The sequence below is a fragment of the Hyperoodon ampullatus genome (assembly GCF_949752795.1).
Source record: "Hyperoodon ampullatus genome assembly, chromosome: 4".
Classification (NCBI taxonomy): Eukaryota; Metazoa; Chordata; class Mammalia; order Artiodactyla; family Ziphiidae; genus Hyperoodon; species Hyperoodon ampullatus.
Window position 1 is genome coordinate 60,485,948 of NC_136917.1, and position 20,053 is coordinate 60,506,000.

Here is a 20,053-nt window from a genome sequence, read left to right on the forward strand (position 1 = left end):
CATCCAGTTTTGGACACAATGAGTTCAAAATGCCAGTGAGACAGCTGCCAGATGGAGATGCCATGTAGCAGGTAGGTATATGAGTTTGCAGTTAAAAATAAATCTGGGTTGATGACAATGTACGTATTATAGGCACCTCTTTTATCAGATGGAGTCCAACGGGTGCTTCTCATTCTAGCCAGCATAGTGTCATGAAGTGGGGGCTACACCTAGAAGTTTCCACTGCGAGATCCATCTTTCTCTCTTTCTGCGACCTTTAGCAATTCATCTAACCTTTCTGGGCGCCCCTGTTCCCAGCATAAAATGGTGATAGTTATGTCTGCTTCAGAATACCAACAGCACATGTTTGAGGATCCATTAAACTGAAAATAAAACATGTGGGGCTCTTTGGAAATAAGAACTATGTTAAAACAAGGAGTATAGTTGTGTGTAAGCCAATGACAAGCAGAAATACAGCCCCAAGGCTCAGTATTGATTTTGGTCCCGGTCCTTCCCGAAGCCAAATAAATCTGACATTCCTCCCCTCAAGTGCTGGCTGATCTGATGGCAGGTCTCCAGCTCCTAGCTCCTTGCCGCTGCTCCAAGGTTACGTCCTCTCTCGGCTCAGGCCATATCCAGGACCCCTACACCTGCCTGGGCTGCTCTGGCTGCCCTTCCCACCCCGGTAGGTGGTTACAGGGAAGATTCCAGTTGTGAAGTTGGAGCTTGGCCAAGAGCAGATGCCCTCTGATTAAACTGGGGACGGCCTGCCAGAAAAGCAGAACTTGGATCTGCAGAGCAAGGGGTTTAAGGGCAACCAAAAGAAACACCTCCAGACAGTTTTCAAACATTAGGGTAAATTGAGGTTTATGCAATTTGCTTCAGTCATTCATGCAGGGACTCCCCTGGTGGCGCAGTGGTTAAGAATCTGCCTGCCAATGCAGGGGACATGGGTTCGATCCCTGGTCTGGGAAGATCCCACATGCTGCGGAGCAACTAAGCCCGTGCGCCACAACTATTGAGCCTTCGATCTACAGCGTGTGAGCCAAAACTACTGAGTTTGTGTGCTGCAACTACTGAGCTTGTGTGCTGCAACTACTGAAGCCTGCATGCCTACAGCACGTGCTCCACAACAAGAGAAGCCACCGCAATGAGAAGCCTGTGCGCAGCAACAAAGACCCAACGCATGCAAAAAAAAAAAAAAAATCATTAACTCAATTATTGGATATTTATTGAATGGCCACTGGATGTCAGGCTGTGAGTTAAGCCTGAGGATACAGGAGTGAAAAAGATATTATTTTTGTCTTCCTGGAATTAATATTTGAATTGGAAGAGAGAGAATCAAAGGGACAAAATACTCTTAAGGGAACAACCAAATGCAAGGATGGAGAGTAGTGATGTGGTTGGGATGGGGAGGGCCTATTTTAGATGGGTGGTCAGGGAAGGCTTCAATGAGGTGGTGTCATTTGAGCTGAGATCTGATGCCCAAGGAGCTGACCTTTGAAGAGCAGTGAGAGGACCGTTCAGGCAGAGGGCGCAGTCAGTGCAGGGGACCCAAGGTGAGAACATGCTTGGTGTGTGTGCAAAGCCATGAGGAGGAGTGTGGCTAGAATCCAGGGAATCATAGCACGAGGGAAGGGGCCAGATGGTGCAGGGCTTTATTGATCACGGGAAGGAGTTTGGAGATTTGTTTCAGTGTCATGGTGAGCCACTGAGCAGTTTTATACAAAGGAGTAATTTCTGTGTTAAAGATTGCTCTGACCCCTGAGTGGATATGGGTTGGAAGGGAAAGAAAAGAGTCAATGAAATTAGCCAAGAAGACACTCTTCCAGGTGGGAAGTGACAGCCAAGTGGACCTGGTGGTGCCCGTGGAGGTGGAGGATGAGCATGGACTGGAGGGGAGTCTGGAAGTGGAGGGGATCGGCTTGCTGATAGACAGGCAGTGAGGGGACTGGGAAATGGAAGGGCTGAAGATGACTTGTAGGTTTCTGACTTTAGCAGCCACTTGGGTGGGGAGACTGTTATAGGGAGGACTCAGAACACAGGTTCATGGAGGGAAATCTAGACTTCTGATTTGACCTGGTAAAGTTTGACATACCCATGGGGCACCCAGAGGAGATGTTGAGTATGAAGTTGGACATACAGCTGGAAGTTATCAGATACTTCTGGGCTAGAAATGCAACTGGACCATCTCAGCACAGGACAGGATGGGAACACCCAGGGAAAAAGGGTTTAGACAGAAAGGGCAGAGAGCTTTGGCTTGAGCCCTGGGAACTTCTGGTATATACGTGGGAGCGCCCAGCAGGAAGTAGGAAAGCCGGGAGGGATGGTGCCACGAGAGCCTGAAGGAACCCCTCAGAGGTTAAGGCAGGGTATGGGGGACCGAGGGCTGCCCACGTGGAGGAGGTTGCTGATGGTGACAAATCATGTCTATTAGTTAGTGAGGATGAAAGACAGAGTGGGTGGAAAAGTGACTTGGAGCTGAGAAGGCAGAAACGACACCTGGGGATGACTCTCTGGAGGAGTTTTGCCATCAAACTGGGCAGAGAAATGGGCAGTAGCTGCTTACTTGGGTTTCTATGCGAAAGTAAGAAATGTACTCTCCATCATTTCTAAACTTCTCTCCTGCTCTGATATCCCCAGGACATGATATTGAAGTCCCTAAAATATTCCCATGATAAAATAAACTGTGGATGACGTGTAGTCCCCAATATAATAGTTGTGACTCCACTCCTTTTCTCCCTTTCAAGAAAGCTTCTAGGAATGTAAATCAGTCAGAGTAATGTTGGGATAAGCATCTGCTACTTTTTAGGAAAAAAATCATAATCCATCTTTTATGCATTAAACTACATGCAACCAAATTATTTGCAGTACAACTGACAGCTGACCGTATCGCACATGCTGGGGCATGTGGGCTGAGAAGCATGTGGTTCCAGACTATGGTTGGGTACCATTCATTCTTTCATCAAGTATTTTCTGAGCAGTTGCTTCATGTCACGAGCTTGGCTCTGGGCACGGGGGACAGTGGTGAACAAGCCAAACTTGTCCCCTGCCCTCACAGATTTCCAGGAAGCCAGGGACACAGACATGGAGTGAATGATTTCAAGTGCAGTAAGCTTACCGCTGAGAAGCATTGTGTTCTCAAGGAGAAAGTCACCAGCATCCTGGCCTCATCCACAGGTTCAACAAGTCTGCCTGGAGAAGCCAGGGTGACTAAGCCAAGGGGTGAAACCAGTGAGGCCAGTGTTGGGGGCGGGCGTGGTCAACGGCCCAGGCAGAGGTCAACACCCAGTGCTGGATGGAACCCATCTCCACGGAGGCCCATACCAAGGTCAGCCTGTCCAGGAAGTCAAGGAAGGAGGAGGGGGTGGCATGAGAGGCAGCTGGAGAGGTGGGCAGGGCCAGCTGTGCAGGGCCTGGAGCCCTAGTCTTGAGTTTAGTCTTTATCAGAAAGCAACATGAAGAGATTTAAGAGTGTGCTGGGGGGAGATGGGTGACTCTGTCAGACCTGTGCTAAAAGAGCACCCAGCTGTCTGCAGAATGGGTTGAGATTGTACAGGAGAAAGGCAGCAGGTAAGTGTCCCCTGCACCCAGGCAGGGGCTGCACGAATCCCTTCCAGCCCTTTTGATCGGACTTGCCTGAGGATCTGGAAAGCCGATGGGGGTTGGGTCTCCTGCCTCTATGTCCTGTCCCTGAAGCCTGGCCTGGTTCTCCTCCTTCCCCTCCCTCCCCTCTAGGAAAACCCAACAGGCTGGTGCTGGGGCTAGTTCCCAAGGGGGTGGGGACAGAAGTAGATATGGGCTTCTCTGTGTAAGAACACCAAGGGAAGCCCACAGGGTCAATGTGGTGACACAAAGCTGTGGAAATGATAGCAATGGAGGCCAGAAAGACTGTCTTTAAGAGACTGACAGCAGGTGGCATGGTATAGGGTATGGACGTGCAGAAATGCGGGTGGGTGCATGAGCTGGGATGGGCAGTGCAGAAATTCACTCACCTCGGGGAGGCTCTCCTAAGGAATGCTGATTCAGCAAGTCTGGGGCGTGAGCCAGGAATTCCCATTTTTAAGAAGCCCTCCCCTCCCCCCAACAAGGTGATTCTGACTTAAGTGGCCCCACGACCTTGCTTTTGAGAATGCCTCAAACGTTGGCCCGCTTCTTGGCCTTGATCCTCAGTCTCCTCAGCTGTCTCTCACCAGCTTGGGCCTGAAAGCTAATTTCATCCCTGCATTGAGATGTGGCTAACCAGATCCCTGGCAGCTGGACCAGGGGCGGCGGGGCTTTCAGGCCCGCCCCACAGCAGCGCGCAGCCGCCAGGGGTCGCCAGAGGCCTCGGCTCGTGCGCTCGGGCTCCTCCGCCCGCGGACGCCGCGCCCGAGCAAGCCTGCGAGCGAGCGAGCGAGCGAGCGGAGCCAGAGCGCTGCGGGCTCACAAAGCGTCAGGAGTCTGGGCGGCGGGTGGCAGGAGCGCAGGGGAGCGAGCCTTCTTGGCGACCGCGCCACAGGAGCTTGAGCAACTCGGACGCGGGGACCCGGGCCGGGCCCCAAGGTACGTGTCCCACGGAACCCCGCGCCCCAACTTGGCGTAGTTGGGACCTCCCTGCGGCCACCGGGGGGCTGGCGGGTCAGGGCCTGGGGCTATCTCCGCGTGCCCCTCTTTCCCCGAAGCGGCAGGGCGGGCGAGGGGAGAGCCCCCCATTCAACCGGAGCCCTCTTCCCCGTCTCCCTACCCCGGGGCTCTGGGCACCGTCTCTGGGAGTGCTGCTTGCGGATCTAGGGCTCTCCGTTTTTTGGGGAGAGGTACTGAAACCCCTATCCGAGAGTGGCGGCCAGTGGAGCACCCGGAGACTAGATGACAAGGTCCTCTGTAGTTTGATAGCGGCCCCTAATTTGTGACGCAGCCTCTTCATTTGTAACTGAGCCCCCCATTCACGAGCGGGGTCCCTAGGTCTGTAGATCCGCCCCCGGTGTGCGAGGGCTGACCCTGTCCCTGCTGGGAGATCCCCCCACCCCGACAGCGGGGGCTGGTGGCGGAGGCGCTCAGCCCTGGGCGCCCGGCGCGGAGCTCGCCACCGCCCTGGCCTCCCGCTCACCGCCCCCGCGTGCCCCTGCCCCGCAGATGCCAGCGTTCGTGGTGCTCGCGGCGGCCGCCGCGGCGTGGTGCTTCCTCCAGGTCGAGAGCCGGCACCTGGACGCGCTCGCAGGAGGCGCGGGCCCCAACAATGGCAATTTCCTGGACAATGACCAGTGGCTGAGCACAGTCTCCCAGTATGACCGGGACAAGTACTGGAACCGCTTTCGAGACGTGAGTACAGCCGCCGCCGGGCCCTGCGGGCAGGCGGGGGAGCCTCTTGGAGGGGCCTCTGAAGCAGGTGGGGAGGGCACTGGGGCAGACTTCGCAGGTAGCTTGTCGGTTCGGGGTTCCTGGGCTTCATCTTGCCTGAGAGGAACTTTAAAGAGAACTTCGAAGGCTTGATGCTCTCCGCCTGTTACCTGTGGACCAGGTGTGTGTATTGATTGGACTGGGGGAGGTGACTGTACTAAACATGGTGTAAATAGGGAGCAGCTGCGGAGGGAGAGGCTCCTTAAGCCTCTGAGATCTCCTAACGCTGATGGTTGACTTTGCCAAGCCCCCTGGAAGACCTCCCTAGGCAGCGGCGATTTAGACCATCTCTAGGGTGTTCCAGAAGAATGCCTGCTGCAGAGGTTAGGTTTGGGGTGAGCCCAGCTCATTGAGTAGGGAGGCAGGTGTCCCAGGAGGTTCGGAGAGTCATGGCCACAAGCCTGATAAAATGCTGGGTGGGAGCATGGTGGTTTTGACCCTTGGCGTCTTTAGGGGAAGGGAAAGGGAGGAGGCACCTCGTGGAGTTGGTCCACCGCCGTGAAGGGGAGGCTGGGTGGCAGAGGATTGCTCCTCTAGGGGAGCTGTAGGAGGGGAGAAAGTTATTCCTGGGCACCCAGAGGCAATCTGCTGCCTGTTTCTGCCTCAGGCTGGCTGCTGCTCCCCAGGTACGCCCCAGAGGATGCCGGACTAGAGGCACCTGACGCAGTCTTTCCAGCAGATGGCATCCCCTCTGTGCTGTGGGAGCTGCTGCCGGCTCTTTCAAAGGCCGCCCCAGGTGGCTGGGGCCTTGCGCTTCTAGGGGACTAGGAAAAACTTTGATGGTACTTAACATCCGGAACTCCTGCCTTTGGGAGAGAACCGTACCGCCGATCCCCTGTTCTTGGCACAGGGCTCCCTGAGGTGGGAGATGTGTGCGAGTCACCTCCTACACTGGATTCCTCTTAGCCCCATGCCCGGCATGCCCAGTCCTTGCAGAGGGAGGGCCTGAGGAATCCAATGAATCCAGGTGTCTTCTAGGACTTTCTAAAGAGCACCTCTCCAGGTCCCATTCCACAGGAGCCTAGGCCTTGAGTGGGGGCTTACTTATCTCTCTTCTCTCTGTTCCTCTTCCCTCTCCCTCTAGTTGATGGTGGTCTTTTCCTTGAAAGAGACTATTAAACACTTTCATTGAACAAGTTATTTGAGGCCTTATTGCTCCCCCCACCACCCTGCACCATGAGATCCCTGCCACACATCCCCCTGTCCCTGATCTAGTCTGTTAACCATCTTCGATCCCCTTTTGGTTCCGCTCCAAGGAGCCCTGCACTGACTGCCTTTGCCTGCAGCTGAAAAAGATGGCCAAGATGCCCAAAAGATGCCCCAAGGAAGCTTCCATTCCCAGACTCATATAGGGTAGGAATTATCTTGCTTTTTTCTTTCTTTTGCCATTACGTTTAAGATAGAGTTGAGGAACAGGGCAGATGCTTAACTCGGCTGGAGCTGGAGAATTGGGCCAGGTGTGGAGGACAAGGGCCCCTTTGCACACGCCTTGGTTCGCGTGGCAGCTGGGTCAGATGGAAAGCGGCTGTGCTTTTTGGTCTTTTGGGTATGGAAAGGTTTACTCTGCTTTTGTGTCTGTTCAAGGTTTTCTAGTCTTGGTGTATCATAAATATGGAATTATTCTTGTTTCCCATTCAGATTTAAATTTTGAAAGATTGGGCTTTTCTTCACTTCTCATTTTCCTTGCAAATGGTGACATTTTAAATTCTTAGATCAGTATTTTTATTGATACAAACCTGGCTGATCATGAAGCTCTCACCTGGGGTGCTTGTTAAATTGTAGCACCCACACTCACCCCTTCCTCCTCAGAGATTCTGATTCTATAGTTCTGGGATGAGTGCTGGGAATCCATATTTTAAATGAACATTCTAAATAATTCTTAGAATGATTAGGAAGTTCTGCCTTGAAAAAATGTCCAAAGCTTAACAGAAAGAGAAAAGCTTCTATGTTCAAATGCACTGCTTTTTTGTTTCTGGAGCAATTTTAGGTGTTAAACTAATATTTTTAGCAGCATATATTCTTTTAAAATGATAATTTAATCCAGCATACTATTTTAAAAACATCCAAAATGCTTCAAAATCACAAATATCTTCAATCATCAACCATTTTATATGCTTCCTGGAGTCTTCTGTTGCTAGCTGTGGGTCAGACATAATTTAATGCCATTAACCTTTTTAAAGTGTTGTGAAATGCAAACTAGATGCTCTTTTAGGCCAAGTCCAAGTGTCTTCAGTTGGGCCTTTTACTTGGAATGACCACAGAGCCTCGGTCCCCTGGGACCAGGGACTAAAAGTTGCTTCCTACAGGAGCCAGTAGTTCAGTGGACAGTTGGTAAAGCCCCAGCTAATGGTGTCATTGCTCAGCCAGCCTGGTCGTTTTTCACTGAGCCAGGCCTTGCTTAGGGTTAGCAAAGCTCAGCTTTTCTGCTGTTGTTTTTGAGTTTTGTGGAAATCACTGATAACTTTGAAAGACCAGGCCCTGAGATTGTTATGATGCTTGTGAGTTTTTGAAAATCACCGTGAAAGAAAACTTCTTGCCTTTCCCCTGACTTGTCACTTTTTTTGCATTTGGGGGAGAGATATTTAGAAGGGATTTTTGAACTTGTGAAACCGAAAACTAAGGGCTCTTTTTAGAGAGTTGATGATACCCATTGGTGGTGGTTATTGGCTAAATTTGAAATGGAAATGGTGGCGGGCCGTGTGCTCCGTGTTCCCCTGCTTGTTAAGTGTGCTGTGATGTTGCCAGAGATGACCTGATAGCCCCTACTTAATGCTTTGAAGAGGTCCTGTTATTCTAGATACACAAATAATCTGTCGCCTTCTTTCCAGAAGTAAAACTTTCACAACTACTCTGTGGCTTGTTGCCTGGAGCAGTGGAGCCAGGAAGAATATAACAACATACAGATGTTTGCTACTAAATGTACTGGTGGCCTGTTAGTTTGGTCATTATTCTTTTATAAAGACTAGCAGTTGGGATGTTTTGGCCAGATGGAGACCCAGACTTTTGCACAGATATAGTATTAAGAAGGAGAAGATAAAGAAGGCAGATGTTTGTTTTAAGTTGTACAGTAATTTTCCACCTCCAGCTGCTCCAACTGGCGTGCAGAGTTAAAATCCTCTGTGGTTTGAGGTTGAGGGGTCAGGATGCCACAACCATTTTCCTGATTTTTTCTGAATCTCATTTGGCTTTGCATAACCATTACTATAAGGAAATTTCCTCTGTTAATTCCTACATTCATTTGTACGTCCATTCATTCCAGCAAATATTTGACTGTCTGCCGTGTGCTAGTCAGTGGCCAAAAGGGTGAGCAAGTTAAATAAATGTGATCTCTTCTGTCAGGTAACCACTTGTCTACTGGATGAAATCCTTTAACTTACACTGTCAATATTTCTCTCTTATTCTGTTATCTTTTTTAAAAAGTTTTTTTCTTATAAAGGTAATATATGCTGGTTGAAATTAAAAAAAAGAAAACATTGCAGAAATAGATGATACCTAACATTTATCCAGCACTTAGTGTGCCAGGCATTGTTTAAGGTACTTTACACATAGTATCTCATTTAATATTCATAATGATTCTAGGAGAGAAGTACTGTTGTTCTTATTTACTGGGAGGTGAAGTCTCTTGCCCACAGAGCTGGGCTGTGGAGCAGCTGGAGTGGACCCAGGCAGTCTGACTCTAGACTCTTGCGAGACTCTTGCACTGCAGCCCATCAAGAGCGGAGTGGATTTTGGCTGTGAGCCTCCACTGGTATCACACTACAAGTCTTTGCTGCTTTATGTCTGAGGGAAATCAGTGAGGAGCCTTAGGTTGAGACAAAGTGGATTGGGAAGCCAGGCGCTGGACACAAGTTATTGTCAGGGTCACATCAGGCCTTATCTTCTGCTAATAATGAGCTTCTGATTCGATTAAAATAATATTGTTGCTTACACCAAACATGACATTTTCTTTCTTTTGCACTCATGAAACCAGCCCTGACATTTAACTCTGGGATAATTACCTTTAGCAGGCCCGAAGACTCAAGTGTTGCCTTGGCTGCCATTTATCTTACTCCGGAGTGACCTGAGTTTGTAAGTCTAATGAGACCACAGGACCAGCCCACGTGCTTTTTCCTTCTTGTGCACACACTGTGGGATTTGGTGGTCTCTGTAGCAGAACTGGGGTGGCAGTGAGCATCTGATCTGCTCATTTGATCTTAACGTCTCAGCTATAATGAGTTTCAAGGGCAAGTGAGGCTTGTTGACAGAATGGTGGCTGGCTTAGTCGGTGGGGTTGGTGACAAGAGAGGTGATGTGGCTTAGTGGATCAGTCATTAATCTGTCACCACAGAAACTTGGCTTGTAGTAGAGAGTAGCAGAAAATCATTTTGATTAAACAGGTTCAAGGAGAATTAAATGAGTTTGTCACCCTGACTTTCTTTAATGAACCCACTATCTTAAATCCCCTGTACTAGACGACCACTGAAAAAATTATTTCACAGGAATCATTATAAAGGGACAGTTTAAAAGTTGATAGCCCTAAGACCATTCTTGTATTTTCTGTCCTAACCTTCAGTTTGCCCTTGTAGAGAGAACCTAGTTTTTGCCTGGCAAGGATGGCAGAGCTTTTGCCCCAGTTGACCCTCCCAGGCTGAGTTCCCCTGTATCTCCTGGGCCTCCCACCCCTGCCTCCACAGTGCTTCAGCAGAACTGGATTGCTAGGAGGATAAGTACTCTCCTGTATACTGATGAGTACTCTCCTGTATACTGATGAGTACAGGAGTACTCTCCTGTATACTGGTCCCAAATGGATCATCAGACCTGTACCCCTCCCCTGGAAGAGTGGGACATAAACATTAGCTCAACTATTTGATCTCGCTTGGGGAGACACAGTAATGTTAGTAGTTAAGTATTTTATAATAAATCATTTCTTACTCATTTACTCATTGTAGTATATTTCAAACCAAACACACTCAATATCTGAACTTGAACACCTTCAGGATGGCTCATTTTACCTTTCCTCTGGGGAGGTGACTTTTTTGGTGTGTGTGTGGTACGCGGGCCTCTCACTGTTGTGGCCTCTCCCGTTGCGGAGCACAGGCTCCGGACGTGTGGGCTCAGTGGCCATGGCTTATGGGCCCAGCCGCTCCGTGGCATGTGGGATCTTCCCGGACCGGGACACGAACCCGTGTCCCCTGCATCAGCAGGCAGACTCTCAGCCACTGCGCCACCAGGGAAGCCCTGGGGAGGTAACTTTATATTCCTTAGGAAATTCGTCAGACCCAAGCTCATACTTGGTCTCATCTCCCCAGGTGAGATAATTACAAATGGAAGAAATTTCCTGTAAGACATTGAATAATTTGCCCAAGGTTACATGTATTTGTTTTTGGTCATATTTCCTCCAATGTAAGATGCCGTCAATTGTAGGGTGTACCATATTTGTGCACTACTAAGAAAGAAGACAGTGTCCAGAAGGAAGAGTTTATAGACCCCTGGATGAAGCCGGGACCCTAGAGGACTACTCCCTCTGGGTAGAGGTAAACAAGAAATAAACTCACAACGCAGAAAAGGGACCATAGCCGGGCGACTCATGTGTCTCCACCTTGGAACTGGTGGATGAAGGGGAAAAATAGGCTCTGAGCAATTGACAGGGTGACTCTTTTGCAGGTTTCTGGTCTCAGTGCACACAATCATCGTGCCCCCCCAAACCCTGAAAAAAAAACCTTATACAGCTAATTTAGGTTCAGGCTGTTTGTCCTTTCTGAATCCCTGACTTCTCATTTAGTAAGTGGGGGATGGTCGCTTTATATTGGTGAGGACTCCAAACTGCAGGTGACTGAAATCTAGTCCAAGCTGGCTTAAATGGAAAAGAAAACTTACTCACTTGTGTAACTGAAAATTCCACTGATAAACTATGCATCTAGATAAGGCTGGATCCGTGGGCTCGGGTTGCACCACTGGATTTGTGTGTGTATGTTTATCATTTTCTTGCCGCTTCCCCATCTCCCCACCCCCATCTTTGGGCTTTATTTCCCCCATGTTGGTTGTGTTCTCAGGCCGATTAGTTCCATGTGTTGACTCATGGCAACTACACGTTTATAACATACTGTAGTTTTTATGTCTCCATATTGCCACAAAAGTCCCAGAATTGAGACTTGTCAGATTTACCTGTATTATGCACCCATTCTCCAGTAAATCACTGTGGCCAAGTTGGTAGAATATGTGCTAATTGGCTGGGCCTGGGTACATGCCTAGTCCTGGGGCGGGGCCTGGGACCTGGGCATAGAATGGTGGTGGGGACTCCATTGGATTACACGGTTAAAGGAAGGTTAAAGGGTAGTTTCTTAAGGGGAAATGGATGCCTTGTGGGCAAACATCACAGGAGTCCACTATGTTGATCAGCCTCCCTGGGTTGGCATGGAGAGTAAATTGGCTGATATAAGTGAAGCTGTTAACAGTGTGTGGCTTAATACTCAATTAAGTGTTAATACTTAAGTGGAGGCTATTATTTTTATTAATATTAACAACTCCTATTACACTTTCATGCATTATTCCTCAATTTATGGTTGTATGTATTTATATTTTAGCTTCTTTAATAGTTGTATTCTTCCTGAAGTAAGAGCCTGAGTCTTATCATGCCTTGTACACAGTAGGTGGGTGGTCTGTTAACATTTTACTGATTTGAATTATTAAGCACACCTCTTGATGAATCCCTGGGAAAGGAAAGCCTGTTAGAATTACTGGCACATGTGCGTTTATAGTGTTTGGTAGGTGGAAATTCTAGGTTACACACACATTGAAAAACATCTTTTTTTTTTTTTTGGTCTAACCCCTATCTCTAAGCAGGACCTTACAACTTTATAAGTCCTTTCAGTTATAGCTCTGATGTACAGAGCTCATTGTCCCCAGACCTTTACCACTGAGCCCAGCACAGAAATCTGCTCAGTGAATGTTTGATTGAATCTGAGTGAATGAATGAATGCCGGAGTGAACTATTCCATACCAGGATTTTGCACACCTCCAGGATGAGGAGGACGTGTTCCTTGTAGAGGGCTGGCCCCAGTAAGTCATGCTGGCTTTTGACACGTGCCTTTCATTCTGTTAGTAATTGACTGATTATGGATACCAACAGATAGACCGTGCTTTTGAGAGGCAGGGTGAGCCTGACAGAGAAGCTCACCCCCTTTACAATTCAGATACAGTCCCTGAACCTGTGAAAAGCTCTTCCTGGTGAAGAGGCCCCTCTTAACCTGTGCTCACCATCCAGTCTTGTCATGAATAAGCTTGGGTCTTGGATACAGCACCACTTTCCTCATCTGTAAAACTGGAGTGATCATACCTGTTTTGTGGGGTTTTCGTGATCTTCCAGTGACTGGAGTACCTGTGATTCTGATACAATTTCTGAGGGCCGCTTCTCTTACCTTGGGCCCTGGGAGCATGAGTGAGTTGCTGACACACAGCTATAGATGTTGCTTTCTGTCTCATGTCTTGGAGAAATGTTGGGGAAATTGGTTCCATTTTCCTTGAGCCTGTCTTTATTCCTTGCTGGCTGGAAGGCTGTCTGCGGTTCTCTGTGGTTCGTTTTTTTAATTTTCTGGTTGTAGGTCCTGGCACAGACATCTCTGTCATGTAAATAGCCCTTGCCCTGCCTCCCCCTTTAAAAAATACTTCCTGTTCCTCTGGTGTCTGGGGCCCATGAGTTTCTCCTTCCCTCTGTGGTCAAGTGTCCTGGGCTTTAGAGCTCCTACAGTTCCCACTGCTCTTTAGAAATCAGGGTACCATAGAATTTCTTGGACAGAGTGATTTGTGAAGTTTCTGTTTCAAAAACGAGACTGGTATATATGGACTGCTCCTTGCCCTCGTCCCCACCCCCCTCCGCCCGCTACCATTTCTGAGAACCAGCTGGGCGCCAGGCTTGGAAGCTAAAGATGGAAACCAAGATTTCCACACACAAGGCTCAGAGTTTAGACATGCATGCAGTTGGAGGGCTGGACAGTATGTGGCATCATAGCCCCTGGGTCTGGGTCCTTCCAGTGTCCCTGTGACAGACGTCAGGATGTTGATTTATTTTGAGGGAGGAGGTAAGGTGCTTTCACAGACTAGTGATGTGAATTACTGGAGGCTCTCCTGGAAGGATAACACTGATGTCCAAATTAACTTCACTGTGTTGCCCTCCTTAGGATTCTATGCAAATACGTCCCTCAAGAGACCCTCTCCCTTGATCCTTTAGGACGAAGTTTTCTTTGGTGCAGTGGGGAAGGAAGGAAGGAAGGACATATTATACAATTATTTGTAATAATTTGCAAACTCTTCCTGTGTGATCTGTGACACGTCACACTACAGAAGACACCATCAATATTCCCCAGCATAATTATGTGGTGGGTGAGCAGGAATTTATGCCAAGTCCATTGGTGCCTATGATTGGAGCAGGGAAGTAGAACTTATTGCAGGTGTTCCAGGCAATCTTTGCAGAGATAAAGCATGGAGAAAACAAACAAGCAGAGAGCAAATGACTCCACTTTGTATTTTAGCTCTACCCTTCCTTTCCCACCATGTAAATGGAATCACTTTAACTCACTTCTAAGAAAGGCCAGGCCAAGTTGCTGATGACCCTTCATGGCCAAAACAAAAGGGAAGATGCCCAGAGAAAGGTGCTAGAGCAGCAGTTCTCAGGCTTACATCTTTATAATATTGAAAAAAAAAATCACTGGTGGGGCTTGTTTAAAATGCAGATCTCAGCCCCCTAGTCCAGAGCAGTCTTGAATAGGTCAAGGGTGGCACCCAGGAACCTGCATTTTAAATAAGCAATCCAGGTGATTCTGATGCAGGTGGTTCTCAGACTATTTTCAGAAAAACCCTGGAGAATTATTATTCATCCCTAATAGCGAACACCATTAGCGCCAATGAATAATACAAGTTTAGACAAAATGAGCATTTGAAGATGTGGAGTAAATTATTATGAGTGCTGTATTTCCCCCTTATGTCAACAGGGCTACCACTGACATCAATGGAAATAAAGGGCTTGCTTTCCAATGTGTGTATGTGCACAGGTCTCAGCAGCAGCCATTGTCATGAAGTGTTCCTGGAGTAGAATGACATTAGACTTGTCACTGCTTCTAGGGCATCAGGGCTGCTTATGCACATGAGCTTGGTGGAATTGATGTGGGACCTTCTCCATGACAAACTCCCAGGTGGTCATCTCAGCAAATTTCCTGTATCCAAAGGGGCCTGATCACAGCTGACTGTGGTCTGACTTTGCATCTTCTCTAGCAGGATTGATAATGTTTTGTGCACAGATGAACTGAAGGACATTGACTCCATTGACTCTGACATTGGCTTTTGGTTTATGGAGAAGTGGGTATTGAAGATGGTGGATGTAGTAAACAGTGTTTACTCTCACAGGTGGGCACAGAGATGCAGATCACAGTTGTCCCTTGGTATCGGCGTGGGATTGGTTCCAGGACCCCCTGTGGATACCTAACCCCACAGATGCTCAAGTTCCTTATATAAAATGGCATAGTACGGGTGGCCCTCCATATCCACGGGCTCTGTATCCATGGATGTAGAGGGAAGACTGTACTATCAGTTGGAAACACAGAGAAGGTCTTAGGGATGTGGGCTGGACAGTGGTACTACCTGCAGCTCTCTTCTTGGTATAGTAAATCTTCATACTTGGTTGGCCAGATCATTTTGGAAAGATCAGGGAACAATAAAAGCAAAGACTTGTCAAAGTTTAGAAAATTTATGAGGATCAACAAGACATGGCAGTATTCCTTGTTGCCCACTGAACAAACTCTCAAACTTTGCTTTACTCTATGTTGCTGAATTTCCTCTAATTAATGGCACCTATAATTGGCAAAACTATTGCCAAGAGGAAGAAAGTAGTTAAATGTATTGAACAGACTTGTGTGGTTATTTGGAGTGTTTCAATAGCCCCATTGTTAAGGGATAATTGGGAAGTTTCCAGGTCTTTCTGTGCTCATGGGACATGCTGATTCCTCTGTGACTTTGGTGGGGTTGGTGTGTCCAGTACTTCCGTGAGGCCAAGGCATTGCTTCCCATCGGAGCCGGCCAGCCTTGCTGTGACTCTGCACCTGGTCTGTAACCTTTGACCAGCTATCTTGAATGAGATGAAATGAGTGAAAGAGTGAAAATGCTATCCGTGGTAAAGATAAAATAATGCTGTCTTTCCTGGTGTTAGATAAATTGTGTGATTTTTTTATAAGATTAAATTGGTGGTTTAAAAGTTCCTCCTACCTCAAAAAGACCTTTGCATGTGTTTTAAAGAATATTTCTTTCTTTCCATGGCCATCCTGAACCTAGATCCTCACCTTTCTAGTAACCAGAGCCTGGTGCACAGATTCAGTAGTTTTGTTTGTTTGTTCATGTATTCATATGTTCATATCACAGATACTCATTGGCCAGACTACTATGTACCAGGCACTGTGTTGGGCAAGTAAGATGTAGCAGGGAGCAAAACATCCTCCCTGTCCTCTGGAGTCTACAGCCCTCTTGTCTAAGACCAAGAGAAGAGACAGAGGTGCTTGGTGTCTATTGAGGGTTCCTCTGCAAAGGGAAAGGCCTGGTCTACAAAGGGATGAGAGCAGTCCTGGCAAGCTGGATGTCCAGAGGCCAGAGGCCTTGGGACCTGGGCCATGTTTCTGGGAGAAAATCACGTAAGCCTTCATCTCTGAATCTGTCTGGTGGTCAAGCCACATGAGCTTAATTCAACTCTTACTGACATACATGAGTGGCCCCTGCTATTTTGCCTGAGTTTAGGACCCAGACACTGGCAACAAAAGGGTGTCGGTCAATACAGTCGAGGTGGAACATTTAGGTGAGACAGTACTTGATGTGTATAAATGCTGAAACATGATGTGTTGAGCCTTGTCCTGGCTCCAGGTCAAGGCCTGTAGCGAGTGGAGAGGGAATCGCAGAAGAGTCCTGGTCCTCAGCAGCCCTGCATAGGTAGGGAGTATGTTTCGCTGGAGGGGAAGATGTGCAGGGTGAGGGTACCAGTCATGCATGTGCTGCCTGATGTGCTCTCACGCAGCGAACACTCCATACATCCAGCAGCCCAGTCAGGGGACAGAATGTTACCAGCATCTGAGAAGTCCGTCTTGTGAGCCCCACACTCACTGCCTGTTCCCCTCCCAGGGAAGAGCTCTCCTGAGTTACAACACTATAGATTAGTTTTGCCTGTTTTTATACTTTTATAGGTGGCATCATAAGGATGTATTTTTGTGTGTGTCTGGATTCTTTTGCTCAGCATTAAGTTTGTGATACATTGTTATGTGTGGCTGTAGTTTGTTCATTCTCAGTGCTGTGTAAATACTCCACAACTTAATTTACCTATTCTTTTGCGGAGGGACACTTTGGTAGTTTCTGGGTTTTGGCTGTTATGGAATAGCAGTTTCTTGGGCATGTCTTCTGGTGCATCTATGTGTACATTTTTTCGGGTGCATACCTAGCTGTGGAATCCATTGCTCATAAGGTAGGTGACTGTTCAGTGTTCAGAGATGTGGTTAAACAGTTTTCCAAAAATGGTTCTGCCAGTTACTCTCCCTCCATTAGTGTATGTAAGTTCACTGGGAGCAACACTTTGTTTTACTGATTGTAGACTTTAAAAAAATTTCACAATCGAATTCATAGTCCATTTCAACCAAAATGTACTGAGCATCTATTACGTATCAGGTACTTGCCTACCCATGTGGAGCCTATGTTCTAGTCGAGAGACAAAAACAATACACAGATTAAGATACAACAGTTGGTTGCAAGTGCTAATGACAAAAATGAACTAGGGTAGCTCAGTTGGGAAAAAATAGTCTCTTCAATGAATGGTGTTGGGAAAACTGTGTATTTGCATGCAAAAAAATGAAATTGGACCCCTATCTTATACCACTCACAAAAATTAACTAGAAATGGATCGAGGACTTAAACATAAGACCTGAAACTGTAAAACTCCTGGAAGAAAACATAGGGGGAAAAACTCCTTGACATTGGTCTTGGCAGTGATTTTTGGAATATGACACCAAAAGCATAAGCAACAAAAGTGAAAGTCAACAAATGGGGCTACATCAAACTAAAACGATTCTGTAGCAAAAGAAACGATCAACAAAATGAAAAAGCAGCCTACAGAATGGGAAAAAATATTTGTAGACAATCTATCTGATAAGGGGTTAATATCCAAAATATATAAGGAACTCATATAACTTAATAGCCCCCCTCCCCAAAAATTCAATTGAAAAATGGGAAAGGGACCTGAACAGACACTTTTCCAAAGAAGATATACAAATGGCCAACAGGTACATGAAAAGATGCTCAGTCTCACTAATTATCAGGGAAATGTAAATCAAAACCACAATGTGCTTTCACCTCACACCTGTTAGAATGTCTATCATCAAAACAACGAGCAATAACAAGTGTTGGTGAGGATGTGGAGAAAAGGGAGCCCTTGTGCAGTGTTGGTGGAATTGTAAATTGGTGTAGCCACTATGGAGAACATGAAGGTTCCTCAAAAAAAATTAAAAGTTGAACTACCACATGATCCAGCAGTCCCACTTTTGATAATATATCTGAAGGAAATGAAATTACTGTCTTTTTTTCCTGTTTATGTGCACTTTTTTAAAATTGAGATACAGTTAACATGTAACATTATGTAAGTTTAAGATGTACAAAGTGTTGATTTGATACATGTATATATTGCAATATGATGACCACTGTAGCTTTAGCTGACACCTCTATCATGTCACATACTTATCATCATCATTATTTTTTTTGTGGTGAGAACATTTAAGATCTAGGCTCTTAGCAACTTCAAACTATATAATACAGTTGGTTATATCACTATGCTGTGCATTAGATCTCTAGAATTTATTCATCTTTTAGTTGCAAGTTTGTACCCTTTGATGACATCTCCCAAATTCCCCCACCCCCCAGCTCCTAGTAACCACCATTCTACTCTCTGTTTCTGTGAGTTTAGTTTTCTTAGATTCTACATGTAAGTGACATTTTATGTATTTGTCTTTCTCTTTCTGACATCTCAGTATAATGCCCTCAAGTTTCACCTATGTTGTCACGAATTGAAGGATTCCCTTATTTTTCATGGTTGAATATATTCCATTGCATATATACACCGCATCTTCTTTATCCATTCATCTGTTGATGGACACTTAGGTTGTTTCCATATCTTGGCTATTGTGAATAATGCTGTAAGAAACATAGGAATGCAGATATCTTTTTTAACTCCTGTTTTCATTTTCTTTGGCTGTATACGCAGAAGTGAGAGTGCTAGATCATATGGTAGTTTTATTTTTAAGTTTTTGAGGAACCATTCACACTGTTTTCCATAGTGGCAGAATCAGTGTACATTCCCACTAACAATGAGCAAGGGTTCCCTTTATTCCACATCCTCGCCAACACTTGCTATTTCTTTTTTTCTTTTTTTTGATAATAGCCACTCTTAACAGGTGTACAGTAATAGCTCACTATAGTTTTGATTTGCATTTCCCTGATGATTACTGTTGTTGAGCATCTTTTCATGAACCTGTTGGGTATTTAGATGTTTTCTTTGGAAAAATGTCTATTCAGTTCCTCAGCCTTTTTTTAAATCAGGTTTTGTTTTGTCATTGAGTTGTATGAGTTTCTTATATATTTTGAATATTAACCCCTTACCCAGTACAAGGTTTGCAAGTATTTTCTCCCATTTCATAGGTTGCCTTTCCATTTTGTTGATGGTTTCTTTTGCTGTGCAGAAGCTTTTTAGTTTGATGTAGTCCCACTTGTTTTGTTGCTTGTGCTTTTGGTGTCATATCCAAAAAATTCCTGCCAAGATCAATGTCAAGGAGCTTCTTCCCTGTAGAGAGGTGGATGGACCTAGAGTCTGTCATACAGAATGAAGTAAGTCAGAAAGAGAAAAACAAATATTGTATATTAATGCATGTTTGTGGAATCTAGAAAAATGGTACAGATGCAGGGCAGGAATAGAGATGAGATGTAGAGAATGCACATGTGGACATGGCGGGGCGGGGAGAGGGGGTTAGATGAATTGGGAGATTGGGATTGACAAATATACACTACCATGTGTAAAACAGATAGCTAGTGGGAGCCTGATGTATAGTGCAGGGAGCTCAGCTCGGTGCTCTGTGGTGACCTAGATGGTTGGGATGGGGGTAGGTGGGAGGGAGGGAGGGAGGTCCAAGAGGGAGGGGATATATGTATATATATAGCTGATTCACTTTGTTGTACAGCAGAAACTAACCCAACATTGTAAAGCAACTATAACCCCCCCCGAAAAAAAAGACCCGATACCATAAAACTCCTACATGAAAACACAGGAAATTACTGTCTTGAAGATATATCTGCACTTCTACGTTCATTGTAGCATTATTTGCAATAGCCAAAACACAGAAACAACTTTAGTGCCCCTAGATACATGAATGAATAAAGAAAATATGGGATATATGCACGATGGAATATTATTCAACCATGAAAAAGAAGGAAATTCTGCAATTTGTGAGAATATGGATGAACCTTGAGGGTGTTATGCTAAGTGACGTAAAAGTCAGAGAAAGAAAATTGCTGTATGGTATCATTTATGTGGAGTCTAGAAAAACCAAACTCATAGAAACAGAGAGTAGAGTGATATTTGCCAGGGGATGGAGGAAATAAGGAGATGTTGGTCAGAGGGTACAAATTTCCAGTTATAAGGCAAGTAAGT

General features: G+C 46.3%; 1 protein-coding gene across 1 annotated transcript in view; it reads left to right on the top strand.

Moving 5' to 3' along the window:
- Nucleotides 1-5,094: 5,094 nt before the first annotated feature.
- SPOCK1 (SPARC (osteonectin), cwcv and kazal like domains proteoglycan 1) overlaps nucleotides 5,095-20,053 on the top strand; it is a gene marked incomplete at both ends in the record, with an annotated part of 530,118 nt that continues 515,159 nt past the window's right edge. The window contains one exon of the mRNA XM_079701955.1: nucleotides 5,095-5,280. Within this exon, the coding sequence (XP_079558081.1) occupies nucleotides 5,095-5,280 (186 nt within the window). The remainder of the gene's footprint in view (nucleotides 5,281-20,053) is intronic.